The sequence below is a fragment of the Lepidothrix coronata genome, unplaced genomic scaffold (genome assembly GCF_001604755.1).
Source record: "Lepidothrix coronata isolate B3197 unplaced genomic scaffold, Lepidothrix_coronata-1.0 Scaffold117, whole genome shotgun sequence".
NCBI classification, from domain to species: Eukaryota; Metazoa; Chordata; class Aves; order Passeriformes; family Pipridae; genus Lepidothrix; species Lepidothrix coronata.
In genome coordinates, this window is record NW_016690297.1 from 2,822,549 (window position 1) to 2,841,025 (window position 18,477).

At 38.7% G+C, this 18,477-nt stretch overlaps 1 protein-coding gene across 2 annotated transcripts in view; it reads right to left on the bottom strand.

Moving 5' to 3' along the window:
• Positions 1-18,477, bottom strand: part of ADCY8 (adenylate cyclase 8) — a 125,140-nt gene that overhangs the window by 50,664 nt on the left and 55,999 nt on the right. For both annotated transcript variants that reach the window (XM_017825253.1, XM_017825252.1), the window contains exons 5-6: positions 12,517-12,644; positions 1,678-1,836 (exon numbers count right to left, since the gene is read on the bottom strand). In XM_017825253.1, coding sequence (XP_017680742.1) covers positions 1,678-1,836; positions 12,517-12,644 — 287 coding nt within the window. The remainder of the gene's footprint in view (positions 1-1,677; positions 1,837-12,516; positions 12,645-18,477) is intronic.

The following is an 18,477-nucleotide window of genomic DNA, read 5'->3' on the forward strand; positions in this document are numbered from 1 at the left end:
GGAAGTATCTTCCCCCTCCTGAACTGCCTCCCTCGACTATGCCCTCAGGAAAGGGCTGTGGTTCATCTTTGCTCTTGTTTCACAAATGTGGGAGCAGGACCGGTCATAACCCCAGGGAAGTGTTTCTGGTGAAGCAGCTCTGGGAATGGGAATGACCTTGGTATTATGACAAGCAGGGGGATTTGAATGCTGGCAGCAGAAGGAAGTAAAGAGAGGTTGAAATGAGCTTAAGTGCTCTATTGAATCTGCTCTGTGCACTAGGAAACTCTGATGTAAACCACTATTCTAAGGGATTTCGTGGATTGCTCTCACATACAGGCTTTGTTGTGCTGACACACTGATACCCAGGAGTGGAAATCACTCTGCTCTGATAGACTGAAACCCAGCCAGGCATCTTATCTACAGCAAGATTGTGCATTTTCTGGGTTATTCATTAATAGCCATACAACTTGCACACGTTAACAGCAACAGACTATGCTTTTCGCAGGTGCGGATAGTGAAACTTAGATGATTTGTCTGCTCATGTTAACAAAGCAGCACCTTAGTCATCTAGGGCTACCAAGTGGGATAAGCAGCAGGCAATGAATTTTTTTTTGGAAATTTTATGCACCAGTGGCATATGCAGAGTACAGAAGTTGTTCTCAGAACATGTAGTGTTTCATTTTCTGCTGATTCTAAGAATATATATTAATGTAAAGGTTTACTATATAGAACTGTGGAAGGGGCCTGCATTTGCAAAATATGAAGCAAATTTCCTTCCAACTTCCTGGGAACATGACAGCTTTGACAGATCCTGATGTGTGTGTAGGGAGTAGAGCACATGACTCAGTTTTGATGACTTAAAATCTCTGTCATTCAAGGTGACAGCATCACTTAAGACTTTTTCCACATAAAGCTGTTTGGTGCTATTACTTCTAAATTCCATGGCTAAAATTTGAATTGTATAGGTAATATTTTTCTACATCTTTCATCAATGGAAAGTGGAACTGAAAACTAACAGAAGATTTCTGCAATCACTACTATTGCTTCAGATTTAGGATTTGCACCTTCCAAACTAGTGTGATATATAGACCATGTCAGGCAGAAATACATTCAACTTCCAGTTGAATCATCTGCATCAGACACTCAGACACAGAAAAACCAGGCAGCTCAATGGAAAACCATACATTTTCACATACAGACAGGTTGAGAAAAATGTCTCAAAACATCTACTAAAGCATCAAATTATTTAAAAGACTACCTGGAGAGCCTGCTGTTCATAATAACTTGTTACTAGCATATTGACCTATGAACACATAATTCTTCACACACTTTGTGCATTATGAGATAAAAGAAATTATAGCCTTCTGCCTCATAATAGCATTTGAATGCAAAGGATGAGAGAATGAATCCTGGAAAACCTCATGGTCAACTCCTAACTGGGAAATTTGGGCTACCTCTGAGTATTATATGGGCTGAAAACAAAAATTGATCTTTTTAAGAAAATCAAGGTTGGCAAAGAAAAATAAATATTTTTGTCCTGTCTTTCCAAATGCCTCTGCAAGCTGACCATTTCTACCTTTTTTGATTATAGGTCATAGTTGATGAAATAACGTAAGACAGTTAAGCTGTTGGCAAGGTTAACGGTGTAATGTGTTGGCAATGTTTTCTGACTGTGGGAAATACACCTTATCTTACCCAGGAATTCCACCTGACTCGAGTTTGTTTGCGATATCCACGTCCCAGGACCAGACATCAAACTGCCACTTCCGCAGGCCCAGCACTCCACACAGAACCGATCCCGAGTGTATCCCTATTCTCATGTCAATGTCATGCTTCGTTCTCGACCTTACATATCTGTTTAACAAAACACAAAAAGAAAGAAAAAAGACCATATGAGAGTATATGCCACAGTTTTCCATATCTGCTAGAAAAGGGTATGATGTAAAATGATGTCAATTTGTTGTAAAGTGCAGCCTAGCCTGTAAAATGAAGAGATAACTTTCTAGGTAGCAAAGTACAGGTAGTGATAAAATGGCTCTAAAAGCCAGTTTATCATTAAGCACTTAATTGCATGAATGGCTCAGTGGCACCCTTATTATCCTGGTCAGATAGAAAGAGAAAGATAGGGAGAGAAAAAGATGCCTGAGTGAAAGTATTTTGTTGGACTTATTTAATCCTTTAGCTTGGAATTATAAAAGACAGTTCAGGAACAGTATGAAAACTATTTTCATGAAATCTGTGTATGTTTTTATTATCTACTGTAGTTTTTTAATTATTTTCAAATTTTCAAAAATGTTATTTTATTGGTTGGAATTTTCCAGAGTTACTTTTTGTGCAAAGTTTAATTATTTTTAGTAGATTTGACCAGAATACCATTTGCTCTGTTGTGATAACAGTGTAAGTTTAAAATCAGTTTCTTCCATTCTGTGTGATGGCAAAGACCATTTCACCTCTCAAAAGTAAACACACGTGGGCATATTTGTTAACAGTCTCAGAAGAGGGACTTGTCACAGCACATATTTTCAACTAATATGTCTGTTGATTATAAAGGGAATGTTACTGTGTTAAAATAGTATCTTCCTCTTCTGATATGAGATCACAGATATTGTACACAGACCCAGGCACTTTAATTGGTGTCTTAGACCCAGGAATAATTCTTCCAAATCAGTATTGAGATATATCAGCACATCAGTGACAGACACCATCAGGTTAATGTTTGGGCTCTACAACAATGGTTGGGCTCTTTGGAGTCAGCCTCTTCTCCCAGGGAACTAGCGAAGGGGAAATAGCCTCAAGATGTGCCAGGGAAGGTTCAGGTTAGGTATTGGGAAAAAATTCTTCCCTGAAAGAGGGTTCAGCATTGGAACAAGCTTCTCAGGGAAGTGGTGGAATAACGATCCCTGGAAGTGTTCAAAGAACGAGTAGGCATTTTGTAATAGGGTTTAGTGTGCATGGTGGTATTGGGTTGAAGGTTGGACTAGATGATCCCAGAGGTCTTTTCCAACCTTAGTGATTCTGTGATTCTATCACCTTGGGAAGTTCACAACTAAAATAATTGAGCTGTATCCACTGGGATGACAAAAACACCACTTTTCCAATTCTGTCTGTGTGACAATAATTATTTGCACGAGAAATAGTGTTAGAGCTCGTGTTCGTTAATATTTGAAGAGTGTGCTGAGGATAATAAAATCATGCTGCTACTGTTGCTCTACAAACAAAGCTGCTGTTTCTCTGTAGAGACTCTCAGTTCTGTGGTCACTGAAGTCAACAAAAGCACAGCAAGATCACATCACAGAGCAGACAAAGAATAAATAGCTCTATTTCACAACTCTGAAGCTAACTGCCACTGCCTCAGATGCCTCAGTCATGACCTTGATAGATTTTCTCTAGAGGAGAAAAGGGTAAATTGCTTACTGCATTCAATATTTGGCCTTTCATTGTTGCAAAGGAGCATCAGTTCAGTTTGTAAGGGGAAGAAAAACAAAAAAGAGAGTTCTAAAATGGAGAGAAACAAGTTGTATAAAACTGTGAAGAATTGAAAATAGGAAATTCATCTTTATTTCCCTTTCCTGAATATTATGAAAGCTTGGAGAAAAGCAGGTATATGATAAGTCCCAGTGCATTTGTTTGCCTACAACAAGATCCATTCATTTTATTAGGAAGTCCACGTATTTCAGATATCTAAAAGAAGATTTTAAAAAGTTGACCATAAAATAATAAAAAAGAAGCTTTGAGATGGAATTTATCTGTGTTCTAATACTTCAAATTCATAATATTCATTTACAAATTTCTTTATTGCTTTGCAAGCTAGAGGGCTTGAAGTATCAAAATGAAACAAACAAACACCTGTCTCTGGAAGATGGGATGTGGAACAACTCCTCCACACTAAAACACTTTAAGTGTTGTAAGAACAGCTAAGAGAAGTGAGACCACTGTGATTTGTAATCTGTTTTGAAGAATTTTTATATTGTACAAAAAGACCTAAGCTAACACTCATAACTGTCAGAGGAATTATCACACAACTCCCTACATGATTATTTCCCCAGCCTGCCCTTTTCTTTTGTTCAGACTAAGATAATTATTTCTTGTTTTATGTCTGATTTCCTTATCTTGAAATAAAAGCTAACTGTATCTATGGGAATTGAGCAAGAAGCTTTTCATTGAAAAATGCACTCAGTAAGAGGACCTTACATTTAATAAAATGTTTTAATAGCATATATTTATGTAATCTTTCCCTATGCATATATAGACACACACTCTATTTTACCAATTTATGTTTTAAGTAATAAAGCATTTAATTACCAATAAACATTAGTATTTAACATTGGACAAATACTAGCACTGGGCAATCATCAATGGTATGGAATTTAGCAAGTCCAAATGCCTGATGGAGTAACACTGGGCGCGAATGTAAACTGAGGGAGCAGTGACTGGAGATCAGCCCTGCAGAAAGGGATCTGGGCAGCAGCTCAACAGGAGCCAGCAGTGTGCCCTGGCAGCCCAGAGGGCAAACCCCATCCTGGGGCGCATCAAACGCAGCACAACCAGCTGGACAAAAGAGAGGATTATTCCACTGTGTTCAGTGTTGGTGTGGCCTCACCTGGAGCCCTCTGTGCAGTGCTGGGACCCACCTGTTAAGAAGGATGTGAAGGCCCTTGAATGCATCCCAAGGAGCACAACAAAGCTGGTCACAGGGCTGGAAGGCACATCCTGTGAGGAGCGCTTGAGGGTTCTGGGCTTGTCTGGTTCGGAGAACAGGACCCTGAGGGGGGACCTCATTGCTCTCTACAGCTTTCTGAGGAGGGGAAGGGGAAAGGGAGGTGCTGAATGTTTCTCACTAGAATCCAATGATAGAACACATGGGAATGGTCCAAAGCTGCATCAGTGGAGGTTCAGCCTGGACATTAGGAAACATTTCTTTACCAAGATGATGATCAAACTGTGAAATAGGCTTAGAGAGGTGTTAATGTCCCAAGCTTATCAGTGTTTAANCAATCAAGGTCCTATCCCCCTTGCCTTATCTCTTGTCTTTCACAGTTTCACAGCAACTCTTTCTGTGTGCTGCTCAGGTGATATTACATCTCAGCTCTTCATCAGCTGACTGTGAATTTGGCTCCCTGCCTCCAATCTTTGGCTGAGGGACATTCTGTTTCTCTGCTGCAGTGCTGGTGAGGCTGCAGGGCCCTGTCTTTGGATCCTCCTCTGACTCGTCCTGCACAGCAATGTGCTCTCATGTTGATAGATGGGAAACTAATTGCATGAGGGGACCTGCCTGCATGGAGCCAAAGGCAGTCTGAGATATATTTAAAAAGCCTTGTCCAGGATTGAATCAAAGCACAAGACTGATCTAGTATGGCTCATATTACTTTATTATTTGCAACATAAGAAAGAGCAGAGCTGTTGAAAAACTGTTTAACAGTTAACCTTTTGTTGTAAGGTATTAAACTGAATAAAGAATAAGTGGTTGTAGTTTAAATGTGAAGGAATTAATATGTAAAAAGCCATGGAATTATAAGTATTCTTTTTCTGTAAAATTCAAAGTGGTATGGGGTAAAACAGATTTCTGAATTATGTAAAGAAGGGGACTTCATCATGGTCAGATCCAACTCCCTAATAGCCAGACTACCACCTAGTTTAGGAGGTCTCATTTATTATAACTATAGGAAAAAAGCACTTAAAACCTTTGAGACAATAAAGCTTAGATCACCTTCATCAATAGTGATAGCTCTAATTCATTCAGAAAAAGCTTCTCATAAATAATAGCATGTACTAGGTACTGAAAAAATGAACAGAGTTCATTTTGCATAAGCTCAGGTGTTCCACATCTTTTAGTTCTCTCTCTTAAATTTATTCAACTGTCAATGAAACTTCTAATTAAAAAAAATGTATTTGTTTCAACTACTTTACAGCTCTCTGCAAATACTTTGACAAAGTGCATGCATGAAGATGCATTATTGATGATCTATAAAGCAGCCCTGTTTAGTTCACAAGTGGTTTGACATCTTATCCAGGATGAGGTAAACCTGACTGATGCTATTGATGCCATTCATCTAATTTTAGTCCAGAAAGTGATAAAAAAAAGTAATTGATTTTAATTGGATCTTGGCATTTCCTTCTGGTCATCATTCAATCAATCAAATATTCTTTCAATCAAATACCTATCATTCTTTGATAGGTATTTGATTTTTGTGCTGTTAATCAGAGATTTTTCTAATGTAAAAGGTGAGCCAAAAGCCAGAAATCTGATTTTCAGCCTTTTCTGTAGCTGTCAAAAATCTGAATGCCCTGGAATTCACACTTTGTAGGTTCAGAAAATGACGCACTGGCTATGTTTGTGCTGACCAGTCTAACTGTGCAAGATGCTGTCTATGCTTCGAGATACTTAAATCAGCCCCAGAATGTTTCTTTCCTGGTCAACAAACTCTCTCACAACCTGTTTCCAGATTCAACACTTTGCACGTGATGAAGACCATTTCCAGTAGATAGTTTGGATGCAACTGCCTGGTTTTGGAAGCAAAAAGATTTCAGAAAAATGGAGTTAGCCAGTCTGTTCCACTTTTTCTTAGTCACAGCAAACGTTCCCTGGGGCTGTTTAATTCACCCATCAAGTCATAGTTGCTGTTATCCTCATGCAGATGTAATAGGAAGGTCTATGTATTCTGCTTGAAATAAATAAGGGTCTTAGCTGACCCTGCTTTGAGCAGAAGGGTGAACTCCTGATGCCCTCTTGTCATGGTTTGAGAGCCCCAAAATCCAATTCCCTAGTCCAAACCCCCTCCCACATCTCAACCCAGTGTGAGATGGTTTTTCCAGATACCACACGAGGCTCAAAATGGGGGAAAGGGATTATATATTACAGTGACTGTACAAATAAATACTACAATACATTATATACAATCTTAGCTATCTCTACCATTACATAAAAGTATTTACAATGGATCTGATCTCTTCTCCCCTCCAGATAAAAGTCCAGGAGGGAAGAAGGAAAAGATCTTTTCCACTTTCAGAGCAGCATTCTCTTTACAGTAGCAGTCTATCTCTCTCTCTTCCCTGCAGCAGCTGTAGCTGGATCTCTGCCAGTACACACGAGGGGGTATCCAAGCCCCTCTCGGCCACTCGTCTCTAAACGAGGGTCTTATCTTCCATGGGCTGCGTTCACCTGGACACGGTCGTCTCACCACGGTCATATCAACGAAGCTCAGGGGTCTTTGTGACGGTCCATATCTTCAGGGGATTCAAGCCCCTTTGCAGAGCTCTGTGCTCTGTCTCAAGCAGGGGTGGGGGGGCAAGGTCACCCCCTCCGCATTCCTTTGGAGCTTTTCAGCTCTTTTCTGCAGTGCTGTAGCACTCTAAGACTCTTTCAATTAAGAGTTCATCCTCCTCCTCTCTCTCGGAGGTCTCAGAGGGATTTGGGGTCTTTTGGTTCAGTTCTTACCCCAACTTTGTCTCTGTCTGAGCTAGTTCTCTCTCTCTGCTGCTGGCTCTCGTCTCTCAAACCACTCTGTGTCTCTCTGCTCAGCTGCATGCTTGTTTCTGCTGCTTCTCCAGTTCAGTTCTTATCTGTTGGCTTTCAGCCATAGCCTCTGTTCACTGTTGTCTCTGCTACTGCTCCTGCTGCCCACTCAAGGTGGAGAAAACTCCTTCAGCTTTCTAGCTACAGGCACTTAGCCCAGTCTAACACTGTTCCAAGTCCTTGTAGCCCCCAGCTGGGGCTGGGGAGGGGCCCAGAGGCCCCAAGGGGCTCCGAGCCCCTTGCTCATGGCTCTACAACATGGCTACTTCTTCAACAACTACAACTACCACTACCTTCTTTTCCGTTCTGCTTGTGATATATTTTGCAGAAGCGCTCATTGGGTAAAACCTCAAGGGTTACCACCCCCTGGGGTTTTACCATTTTATAACTTCAGGGGGAAAACTGTTTCCCCCCACCACACCTCTCCAAACCGAACTGTCCTATGATCATAAGGTTCAGTTACATGGAGAACTTTTTGGTTTGACTAAACAGAATTGTGGAATTTTCCTAAATGAACTAAAATGCTTTTTGGTGCTGACATGAGAGGATAGTAGGTGAACTGAGTTAAATAACCTTCTTAGTAGGACTCTGGGAACTTTGTCATGCTTGTGAAGGAGATATCCATTATTTAAAAAAAACTACATAGCAGGATGCACTAAACTACTGAACACTTTAAAGAATACAGCTCAGGTAATATGATTTATGGGATGCAACACTTTGTAGGGGAACTTTAGACAGGTTGAATTTACAATTTAAGGGAGATACTATCCCAAGAAGCCAGTTTGAAATAGCTCCAGGGTGAGTTTAACTTGGAATTAAAGCTGGAATCCAATGTCAGCAGAAACTACTATCTAGAGAAGTTTCATATCATCAGATTTATCACTAATATAACTGACTTGCTCTGAGTTCAGACAGATGCTATAGCAACATGGGCAGAGTTAAAGTACTGCTACATTCCTGTTTCTTATGTCAGTCTGCTCTGAGAGGCAGGAAAATAGTATATTGCAAGATATCACACAGTATTATTAGAATTCTTCTTTTTCATTTGTAAACTATGTTATAAAATCTATATACTTCTATGCTATTTTGCAAATATAGCTTTGATGGTATTTGGTGGCACGTTCAAAGGAAAGTGATCCCAGAAGTACATAAACCTATTCATCTCTACCTGGTTCAGTTCACATAGGCATCCAACAGAAAAAACAGGGAAAGACAAACTGTCCTCATGCTCTTTTCATTCAGTCAGTGGCTGAAACAGACACGTGGAGGTGACAATATGATCAAGTCTGGTGTGAAACCAATTCACTCTGGGAACTGTCTGAAAAGTGCAGGCTGAACTTGTGAATATCTTGCAATGTCCCTTTCCGCCACCACACAGAAATGAAGGTAAGCATTAGGTTTTGGTTTTGTGAAGACTTATTCTCTCTTCTGGGAATCAGACTTTGTTGTGTCATGCCAGTGCCTTGTAAATTATAGAAGAAATAATCTGTGGAAGGAATCCAGAACTGGATCAATTGTATCATTATATAATTATATAATTAAATAATGATTTACTAATAATGGAATATTAAAACAATTTCTGGTTATTTTACTGCCTGAGTAACTCTTTTAACAATCATTGATTACTTCATGATTTTTGTTAATACTCAACAGATGAAGTTAAAAGCAGCTTTTTCATGCTAAGGGGCAGGAAACCTGCAGGTCAGTCAGTGAGATCATCTGAAATAATTGCGGTGTATTGAGGTATTTTTGGTTGTGGGTTTTAGTTTGATTTTTTTTCTAGTTTTCCTTTATTTCCCTCTCTCATGAATACATCTTAATATTAGTAGTTAATTACAGACTTTTAATGAAGACAAGCTGTTATCTAATTTCTGGAATTTAGCTTATATTGCGTGCTGGGACTATTTATTCTGTCATAATAATTACTCTTTGAGCTGGTATTTTAGTGGGAAATAATCCAACAAATGAAACCACTCAGGACTCCTTGATTTACCAATCAAATATACCAGCACAAAGGTTTGTTTGAATTTCCACTGTTATAGGTATTGTGTGATTTCCCTTTTTATACTGTGCGGGCGAGTCCTTGAGGAGTTGAGCCTCACAGAACATACCTCCCTCTTCTCCTCCCAGTACAGAGATTTTAGGAATAAGGACATTTGAGAAGGTGGTGTTATCTCTGACACCCACTTAGCTTGGGTGATAACTGTGGAAATGAAACATTATCATCTGATGACTAAGCATTCCCTAGTATCTCATTTCCATCAGCTGTCAGTACAGACAGGCATTAATACAATAAAATTAAACATAAGGAGAGTTGTGCTGCTTGTGAAAAGGTACTAGAACCAGCTAAACAAATGAACCCCTCATAAAGAGCTTATTATTTTTATTTTAATTTGCATTTCCAGTTGAAGCTAATGAGAATTTAGAGGATGTTGGGTTTTGCAAGACAGATGGAGTTAGGATTTTTGCTCATGCTCAAATGTAATGGAGCAAAGCTGCCTTACTTTGGAGTAAATATCAGATTTCATGGAACCTTCCCATGGTTGAAAGTTGTCTTTCAATTGTTCTCAAACGTTAAGGAAGCAAAGTACAAGAAGATGTTAGAATAACAATAATAGCTTTTCTCTTGTAAGATTTTTAACAAGGCACAGTGATGCAAAAAAGTCATTACAGAGAAAATCATAACCTTTCTTGGATTATTCTGTTGAGTTCTGAACAGTTCATTTTCAAAGAGAGAAGTGGAGCTGCAAGACTCAAGTCTAGATTCTCAGTATATGAGCATAAAATCAAGATGTAGACTCTCAATTAACAATAAATTAACAATTTAGATATATGGGTGCAAGCTGAATGAAAACACTCAGAAGTCCCTTGTGAGACAACCTGTCCATGTAGATTTATTTTACATGTTGTGTAATGAATGGATTTGACATTCTTGTTCTAATCCCTTTGACCATGAAGTCATCAAGGAGACTGGAAGGAATATTTGGCAATGATACCCTGAGGTCATAGGTTTTTTGGGCACTGCCTCACCAGAAGTGTTAGTACTGATCACTACAATGTTACCAACTACCTGTTGTCAGTGGAGAGAAATGTTTGTCTGTATAAGTTCAATGTAGCTGTTGAATCTGAAGGGCGGTTTCTCATAATTTGAATCGTCTCCCTGTTATTTTAGACACACAAAATATTTATTTTGTAAAAAGTTCAGATGAAGATAAAAAATTTTATAATCATCAAAATGTCGTTTCCAGGAGGTTTTAAATATGATAAAATTCCATAGGGACAAATATCATAAAAGCTCAGTTTTCTAAAGAGGATTCTTTTCATCTTAACTAAGAAAGACATTTACTTCTTTAATTCCAAATAATAGACTGTAGATAATTCTAAATTCTCTCAGAAACGTGGACTTAAGTATTTCTAATATTCCATTGCAGGATTGGTCCTCCTTGTCAACTATATAAGCACACATTAGGATCAGTAACATAGGACTCCTATACTCTGAACAGAAAAGCCTGGGGAAAGAATCATGCTCATTGAATAGACAGAAATTCAGATACTGGGATTATCAAACAAATTGGAGGAGATCTGAACTGAATTAGTCTGGGATGGACGACCCAAGCCCCAGTGGACTTCGGTTTCATGGCGTCGACTGACTATAGCTGTCATTTAAGATACTAAAAATAGACCATCATTTCTACTGGATTACTGCCTTCAAGACCTGATTCATGAAAGGGCACAAGGTGTTATAGACTTCATTGCACATGTGTAAGGAGATTCAGAGAAATTTAATGTCTTAGAAAGAAAAGGACTTACAATGGGTTGGTTGCAGGTGGTATTACCAAGCAAATACAAAAGTTTTGATATCTGTCTCAAAGAAATTTTAACAATGCCGGTACATTTTTTCTCATCACTGTGTTCTCTAATTCGTTTCACTTTCACTGTGGGGATTCCAGAAGCAAAATATTGATTACTTTGTGCAATATTTAGTCTGTGATAATTGAATCCAGCCTTCTTAGATATCATTGTTGCATAAACATTATTCAGTTAGATTTTTCCATTAATTAATTTTTGTAAAATTCTTTCTCTATTAAGAGCTCAGTAATGTAGCTGCAATATGCATTAACTGTCTGATGTATGTCATAAGACAGACTCAGATTAAAGGGGTAAAGCAGTCTGGAAAAGAAGCAGATAAAGAGATTGGGCAGCAATATACCCACAGAAAAAAGAGAATACTTGTGTTAGGTTACACTGTTTTATAAAAAAACAGCGAATGAAAAATTATTTGGATATGAGAAACTCAAGAACTTTGACATGTTATACCAATAAAAAATTACAAGGATTAAAAAGATGGAGAAAACATTTCTCGGAGCATTAGATGTCAGCCACTGTCATGGTAACTCACTGGACAAGCTCTACACATGGACTACTGAAACATGGTTATTATTAAGTATAATTGCATCAAAATACAATAATCTATCAGCAACATAATTATGTTTACATGATGAGAACACATCCCTTAATTAAAACACTTCCAGTGCTTGTGGATTTAAGCACCAACCTAATTTAACAGGTAAAATTTGCTCATCTGGCAAATCTCAGTGCTTATGAGTTTGTCTATGAGTTAGTTTCCAGGCTAAAGGATAGCCACAGCTGTCTATTTTGTTTTTATATTGTTGTTTAATTTTATTAAAGGGATTATAGGAAGCAATTCCTCCTCCTCAAACTCCTCTTGATAAAGACAACAGTACAAAATGAGAACTGTCAAGAACTGTGAAACCTCTCACTTGCAATGCACACACAGCTACTTTGTTACATCTCTAAAGCAGCACAGGTTAATAAAACAATTCAGTAACTGTTCCCATGCACTACATAGGTCAAAAAAGTCCTGCCCTTTTCACAGTGACAATCCTAAGGTTTCTGATCCAACATAAGAATTACTTGTCTAGTAATAGCATTCTCAGGGAAGAAGTTCAGGACACTGGTAGAAACAATGAATTGGGAAGAATGGGAAAAAAAAGCATTACCTGATAGTTTTGATCATGCTGAGCCCCATTTCAACACAGCAGTGTGCATGGTCCTGGCGAGGTTCTGGCAGCCCTGACACACAGTAGTAACAGTCCCCCAGAATCTTTATTCTGAGACAATGATGTTCCTAAGTATAAATGTATGAAAGAGATAGAAAATATTCGTTGGGTTTTTTTTATAATTTTAATGTGAATATAAAAGTGGTAGAAAAATTACTGTATTAAAATAAAACAAAAACAAAACAAAACAAAACAAACAACCCCCTCCAAAAAAACAACAACAATAACAAAAAAAGACAAAAACTACCCCAAAAACAACCAAACAAAAAGAAACTAACTTATTTCTGTATGTTTCCTGTTTGTCACTAATACAAGTGTGATTTATATAATTTTTGAAATAAAGTATCTTTCCATTTTCAGCACAAAAAGATATAGTGCTTTTTCTTCTATGCTAATCCAAGTTGCCCTTGCTGGTAAGGAGAAAGGTTTCATCAGAGCTAGGTGGAAGCTAGGCCAAGGATTCAGAAACACCAGCTGAGATAATGAATAACCCATTTTAGACTATATTCCTCCAGGGCATCTTTTCTGCCCCCTGTTTACACTAGAAATAAATGAAAAACCTCTTTCCTCCCACTGATAATCCCTGCCCAGCTAATGTTTCCACTGTCACACTCAAGCATTCCCAACAGCTATAGGAGCTTATCAAGTATCTGCATGTCAAGGATCTCAAAAAAGGTGTCTTGCATTAGGCTCATGCTGTGGAGAAAGGATGTTTCTTTGGCATCCAACTAGAGACATCCTTTACCCTAGGAGCAAATAGTGAATTTAATTTCTAAACCAGCAAAATTTGGCCTATGATATGTGTTTCAGCTTTTCTCTTCTCTCTGGCAACCTGTGGTGGAGACTGCAGTAATCAAAGGTGTGGGGATACATTAAGAACACTGGTAAAAAAAAATTTAAGTGGGATATAGGAGCATATGTGAATGCTGGCTCTGCCCCAGGAATTGAGTATTGTCCAAATGAATGGGACTACAGGCCCCATTCAAAGTTTTCCCATTCTAGGGAGAATGAAGCTTTGTAGTTAACCTCAGACAAGTCTTTAGCAATCCTGGAATGGCACAGGGAACCTACACACTTGTACCCAAAGCTTTTTCTGAAGTCAGCCGAAGCCTTAAGCATTCCAGTGAGAGTAAAATCTGCTCTGGGCACAGGGCCAAAGTAAGCTGATTCACCCTGAAATCTCCTTAAACCATCAGTAGGAGCTGACTGTGTTTGAAGCTTTGGTTAAGTCTGCAGCCAATACCAATGCTGTCTTGCAAAGTGCAATGCTCTGCTATCTAAGTTTCACACAAAATTCCAGACTGAATTCATATGTAGCTCTCCTTTTTCCTTGCCCCCTTCTCTTCAGCCCGTGTGCAGACCCACACAAGTGAACACTGGGCATTTTTCATATGGTTGCAACTGAAATTGTACATCCTAAAATACACCAAAACAATAGGGGTTTTTGCACATTTCCTCCTCAATGGAAAAAAAAAATAAAATAGAGAGTTTCACCTTTTTTTTTTTTTTTGCTATGGACTGAAATTATGAAACATAAAGGTTAATTGACAAGTGAGTAGGGCTCGATGGCATAAATCAGTGCATGTCAAACTGTTAATGGGCTTCCTTAAGCTTCAGTTTGTGTTCCCTGGTTAGCCAAAATGCAAGGAGATAAAGACATTATAAACCACAGATTCTAAAGTTCTTTGGCTTTTCTAATAGTGTAATTCAAGTGATTTATATTCTAAGTTATTCTTGCTTTTACATATACAAAGTAAAAGGATCATTTATAAGTCATATTGGTTTGACTGAGGTGGAATAAAGTTAAAAACAGCACTTTCATTGTGTTCAGTCACTGCATATACATTACAAATAATATCTTCATAGTAGAATAGAGGATAAAAAAGGGAAAACCAGTCAATTTCTAGGAAAGAAAGAAAGAATGGAAGAAAGGAAGGAAGAAAGATATATCCAAGTATTACCATATTTTAGTTTTTTAATTACATTTTTGCATGCAACATTTATCATGCACTTGTAGAACCTGCTTATCTGAGGATGTGGGAAGCACTTCTTAAGTGTGAATCTAATTCAGCACAGTTAAAAAACATAGTTTACAACAGAAAAAAACCCTCAGTTGTTTGGTTCTTAATGCCTTGCCTAAACTGGCTGAAGTGTTGATCCCGGTAAAGACAGGTGAAACTTCTGTCACCTTGCTGCATGTCTGAAATTCAGAACAAAGTAGACAATTCCAGAGATGTGCTTTTTACAAGAATAAGAAATAAGAATCTGAAGCATGACAAGACCTGCTTATGAGGGTCTGCGGTACGCAAGCACGAGTCTGTGTGTGTGACACAGATCTGTTCAGCTGCACATGACTGTTTGTTTTTTCTTGTCATGATATGTCACCTCACTCATTTGCCAGAGCTCAGGAAGTTGTCTATGGAGTGAGATATCCAAACGGAGATGACTGTATGTAGGTGTCCATATGCCAGCCAGCAGTCAAGCTTGCCACTACCGTCAGAGGAGAGCCAGGCAGTGCAGTCAGGGGAGCCTGGGGACCGATTCAGCTCACAGCTAAAGCAGTTGTCTGGGCTTCAGTTCAGTTGTGTGTTCCTAAACTTGCAGTGTATCGGTGAGACACTTGGGTATGTGAAAGACCCACACAGGACTAACAAACATGACATAAGATTTACATCCTACTGGACCAGTGCAGGGGTCAGGCAAGGTGTGTCTATTAACACAAGAAGCCACAAGGAGCTTTTAAATGATTCTTTGTCTTCTTCTTTTTTCCTCTAAGTCAAATTATTGTGACACTTAAATGTGAACTGTGTTATGGTCTGACTAAATTGCTCTCATGCTTTTTATTCTTCCCTTATTATTCCCATTATAGTTGTTTCAAAAGTAAACTCTGGACTTTTTATCACTGCAAATATTTCACCTAGAGCAAGATAATTCAAAAACTGACAAGAAGGACAGGGGGATAATGGCATCTGCCTTTGGCAGAGGACTTCATAGTCTCCTGAGATTCCCTCCAATAACTCAGTACTCTAATCACATCTACAATTTAGACTGGAGGCTTAGTTGGAGTGGTTGTACTAATGCATTAAGGTTAGATTCATGGCTAATGTGGGTAGCCATGCTGTAGTTTTAAACAGGAGACAGTTTTGTAAGGGCCTACCCACTTTTCAGGGGTATAAAATGATAACAGTAGAAATCAAGATTTTTGTCATGCTGTAGAGCTCAAGCCCACTTCCTAAAATCATCTCACTGCAGTGGTATCTTAGAGTGCAAAGTTGAAATTAAAAGAAAATTAATAAAAAATCCAAACGTATGAAGAAACTGTAAAATGAGTAAATTATTTAAATAAGAGAAAATGGGCCCACAGGAACATTGATACAGGTAATATTTTTCAATACAGTGTTAAAACACTGTTGTGAGTCTATCATCATCTTCTCTTTAATTTATTCTATTCCTGTTTCCCTTTTCATAAGCAATTCCAGACGCTGTCCTTGGGCATGTAAATGACAACTGATATTATACAGACATTCACATGAGTATCCATCAACCTCACACCCCTTCCCATACTCCTTCATTAATAGCAATTACTGAAGGTATCAATTAAATTCTCAGCTTGTCACAAATAGGGGCTCTTTTCCCCCCTTACTTGCAGCTTTTCATTTGCTGCAAGTGAAAGATTAAGGGGCCTGATTCTGCCAAGATTAATTCCAATCAGAATTTTTGCCTGGGGAATATTGAGCAGACTCAAACACTCGACTATTTTTAATAGTATTTCTAGATTAATTCAGTGGCAATTGATAAGAAATCTTTTTCCAATTCACCGTAATCCAGAGCAAAAGAAAATATGCATATTTTTCATAAATAATTATCTCGTATGTGGTGAATGATTTATGTTTGAGCTTATTAAATACACCCCTAGTGACTGGAAAGGAAGCCAAGTAAATTGGCATAAGGTGGAGCTGCAGAAATGAGTTGCTCAAATATCGAGTTACTGAAAGACACAGTCAGAGACTTCATTAATATTTCTTGTTTCCTTGGGCTAAATTTCTGACAAGGGGAAAAAAGTTATTGTGTTTTATAAGTTACGCCATTTTTTAAATTCTGCCCGTGGTGAATTAATCACTTCATCTACTTTTGAAGGGAACACTATAGGCTAGTGAACAACCCACAGAAAAGTCCAATTTTCTTTCAATTTTTATAATTTTAAGCTAAATATTTGGAACACTGTAGATAAGAAATCGGTGAGGCTGAACTACAGAACAAAGCGATGCTACACATAAGTCTTCTTTTAAAAGGCAACCAGAATGGGAGGAGGCAGGGACTTGGCCTTTGTCTACAATATCTCAGTTCCTGTAACATTTGCCAAAGGTAGAGGAAACCTGGATAAAGGGCTTTTCTCAGCATGAATGGGGCCAAGGCCAAAGCTCTTAATCAGCAGTCTCGTTTAGGATGGGTAGGAGAGAGAAGTCCATCCAAATTCCTTCTATTTCAGCTCTGTCACTTTGGAAAACAGAGCTGGGACCTTAAGAGAGCCAGATGGAGGGGAGTTCTCAAGCCTGGTGATATAGGCAAAAATGAGGACCAGGTCTGGGACCCAGTTGCAAGGATTGTTTCTATTTTTCATACACATAAAGGGAAAAATGTTGCAATCTTTCATCCTCTGCCTGAACCAGGAAATACTTAAGTATGATATGGCCCTCTATTAAAAACTTTGTACATATTTTAACAAATCATGTAAGGATTGTTTTTTTTTTTCTTAAGAATAACCTATGGTGAGGTGGTTAAGACTCCTCCAGGCTGACAGAAAATATGGGTTTGGGGTCTCTCATGCTGCAGAAGGAATTGAGGCATGTTCCTGTGTGAGTTTTATAATATATTATATCAACATTTCTGTTCCTTGCCATACTGTAGAAGAAAAACAGCTGTGACTGTTGTGTCTGGTGAGGAATTCGCCTTGCCAGCTAATGTTAATTAGGAGATTATGCCACAATTTCAAGTGTGGAAATTCGTGTCAGAAAGATTCAAGGTGTTTCTTTCTAGATAAGGCAAGAGCAATTCTTCAGGGAAATTCTGCCCCTTAGGAGTTTCTAAAACTTTAGTTACTTCAGGTATGTGGGACACTGGTCAACAACATCTAAACAAGCGTGTGCCCAGGTGACCAAGAAGGCCAATGGTGTCCTGGCCTGTATCAGGAATAATGTGGCCAGCAGGACCAGGGCAGTGATTGTCCCTCTGCGCTCAGTACTGGTGAGGCCACACCTCAAATCCTGTGTTCAGTTTTGGCTCCCTCATGAAAAGAAAGATACTGAGGTTCTGAAGTGTGTCCAGAGAGGGACAACAAAGCTGGAGAAGGGTCTGGAGCACAAGTCTTACCACGAGCGGCTGAGGGAGGGGGGGGTGTTTAGCCTGGAGGAATGGAGGTTGAGAGGAAATCTTACTGTTCTCTACAACAGTCTGAAAGGAGGTTGCAGCCAGGTGGAGATCAGTCTTTTCTCCCAAGTAACAAATGATAGGACAAGAGGAAATGGCCTCAAGTTGCACCAGGGGAGATTTAGATTGGCTATTAGAGAAAATTTCTTCATCAAAGTGTTGTCAAGCACTGGCACAGGCTGCCCAGGGAAGTGATTGAGTCATCAACCCTGGAAGTATTTTAAAGACATATGAGTGTGGTGCTAAGGGACATGGTTTCGTAGTGGCCCTGGAAGTGCTAAGTGGTTGAACTGAGTAATGTTGGAGGTCTTTTCTAACCTATGATTCCATGATAAAGGGTGAGGTGGACAATTTCTGAGAATATACTTGTGAAGTCTAAGTTTCATTCAAATCCTAATTTAGTCCCAAAGTCAGGCTTTTGGTTTTTTGTTTTTTCTTTTTTTTTTTTTTTAGGTTTGGATTTGCATAAGTCTT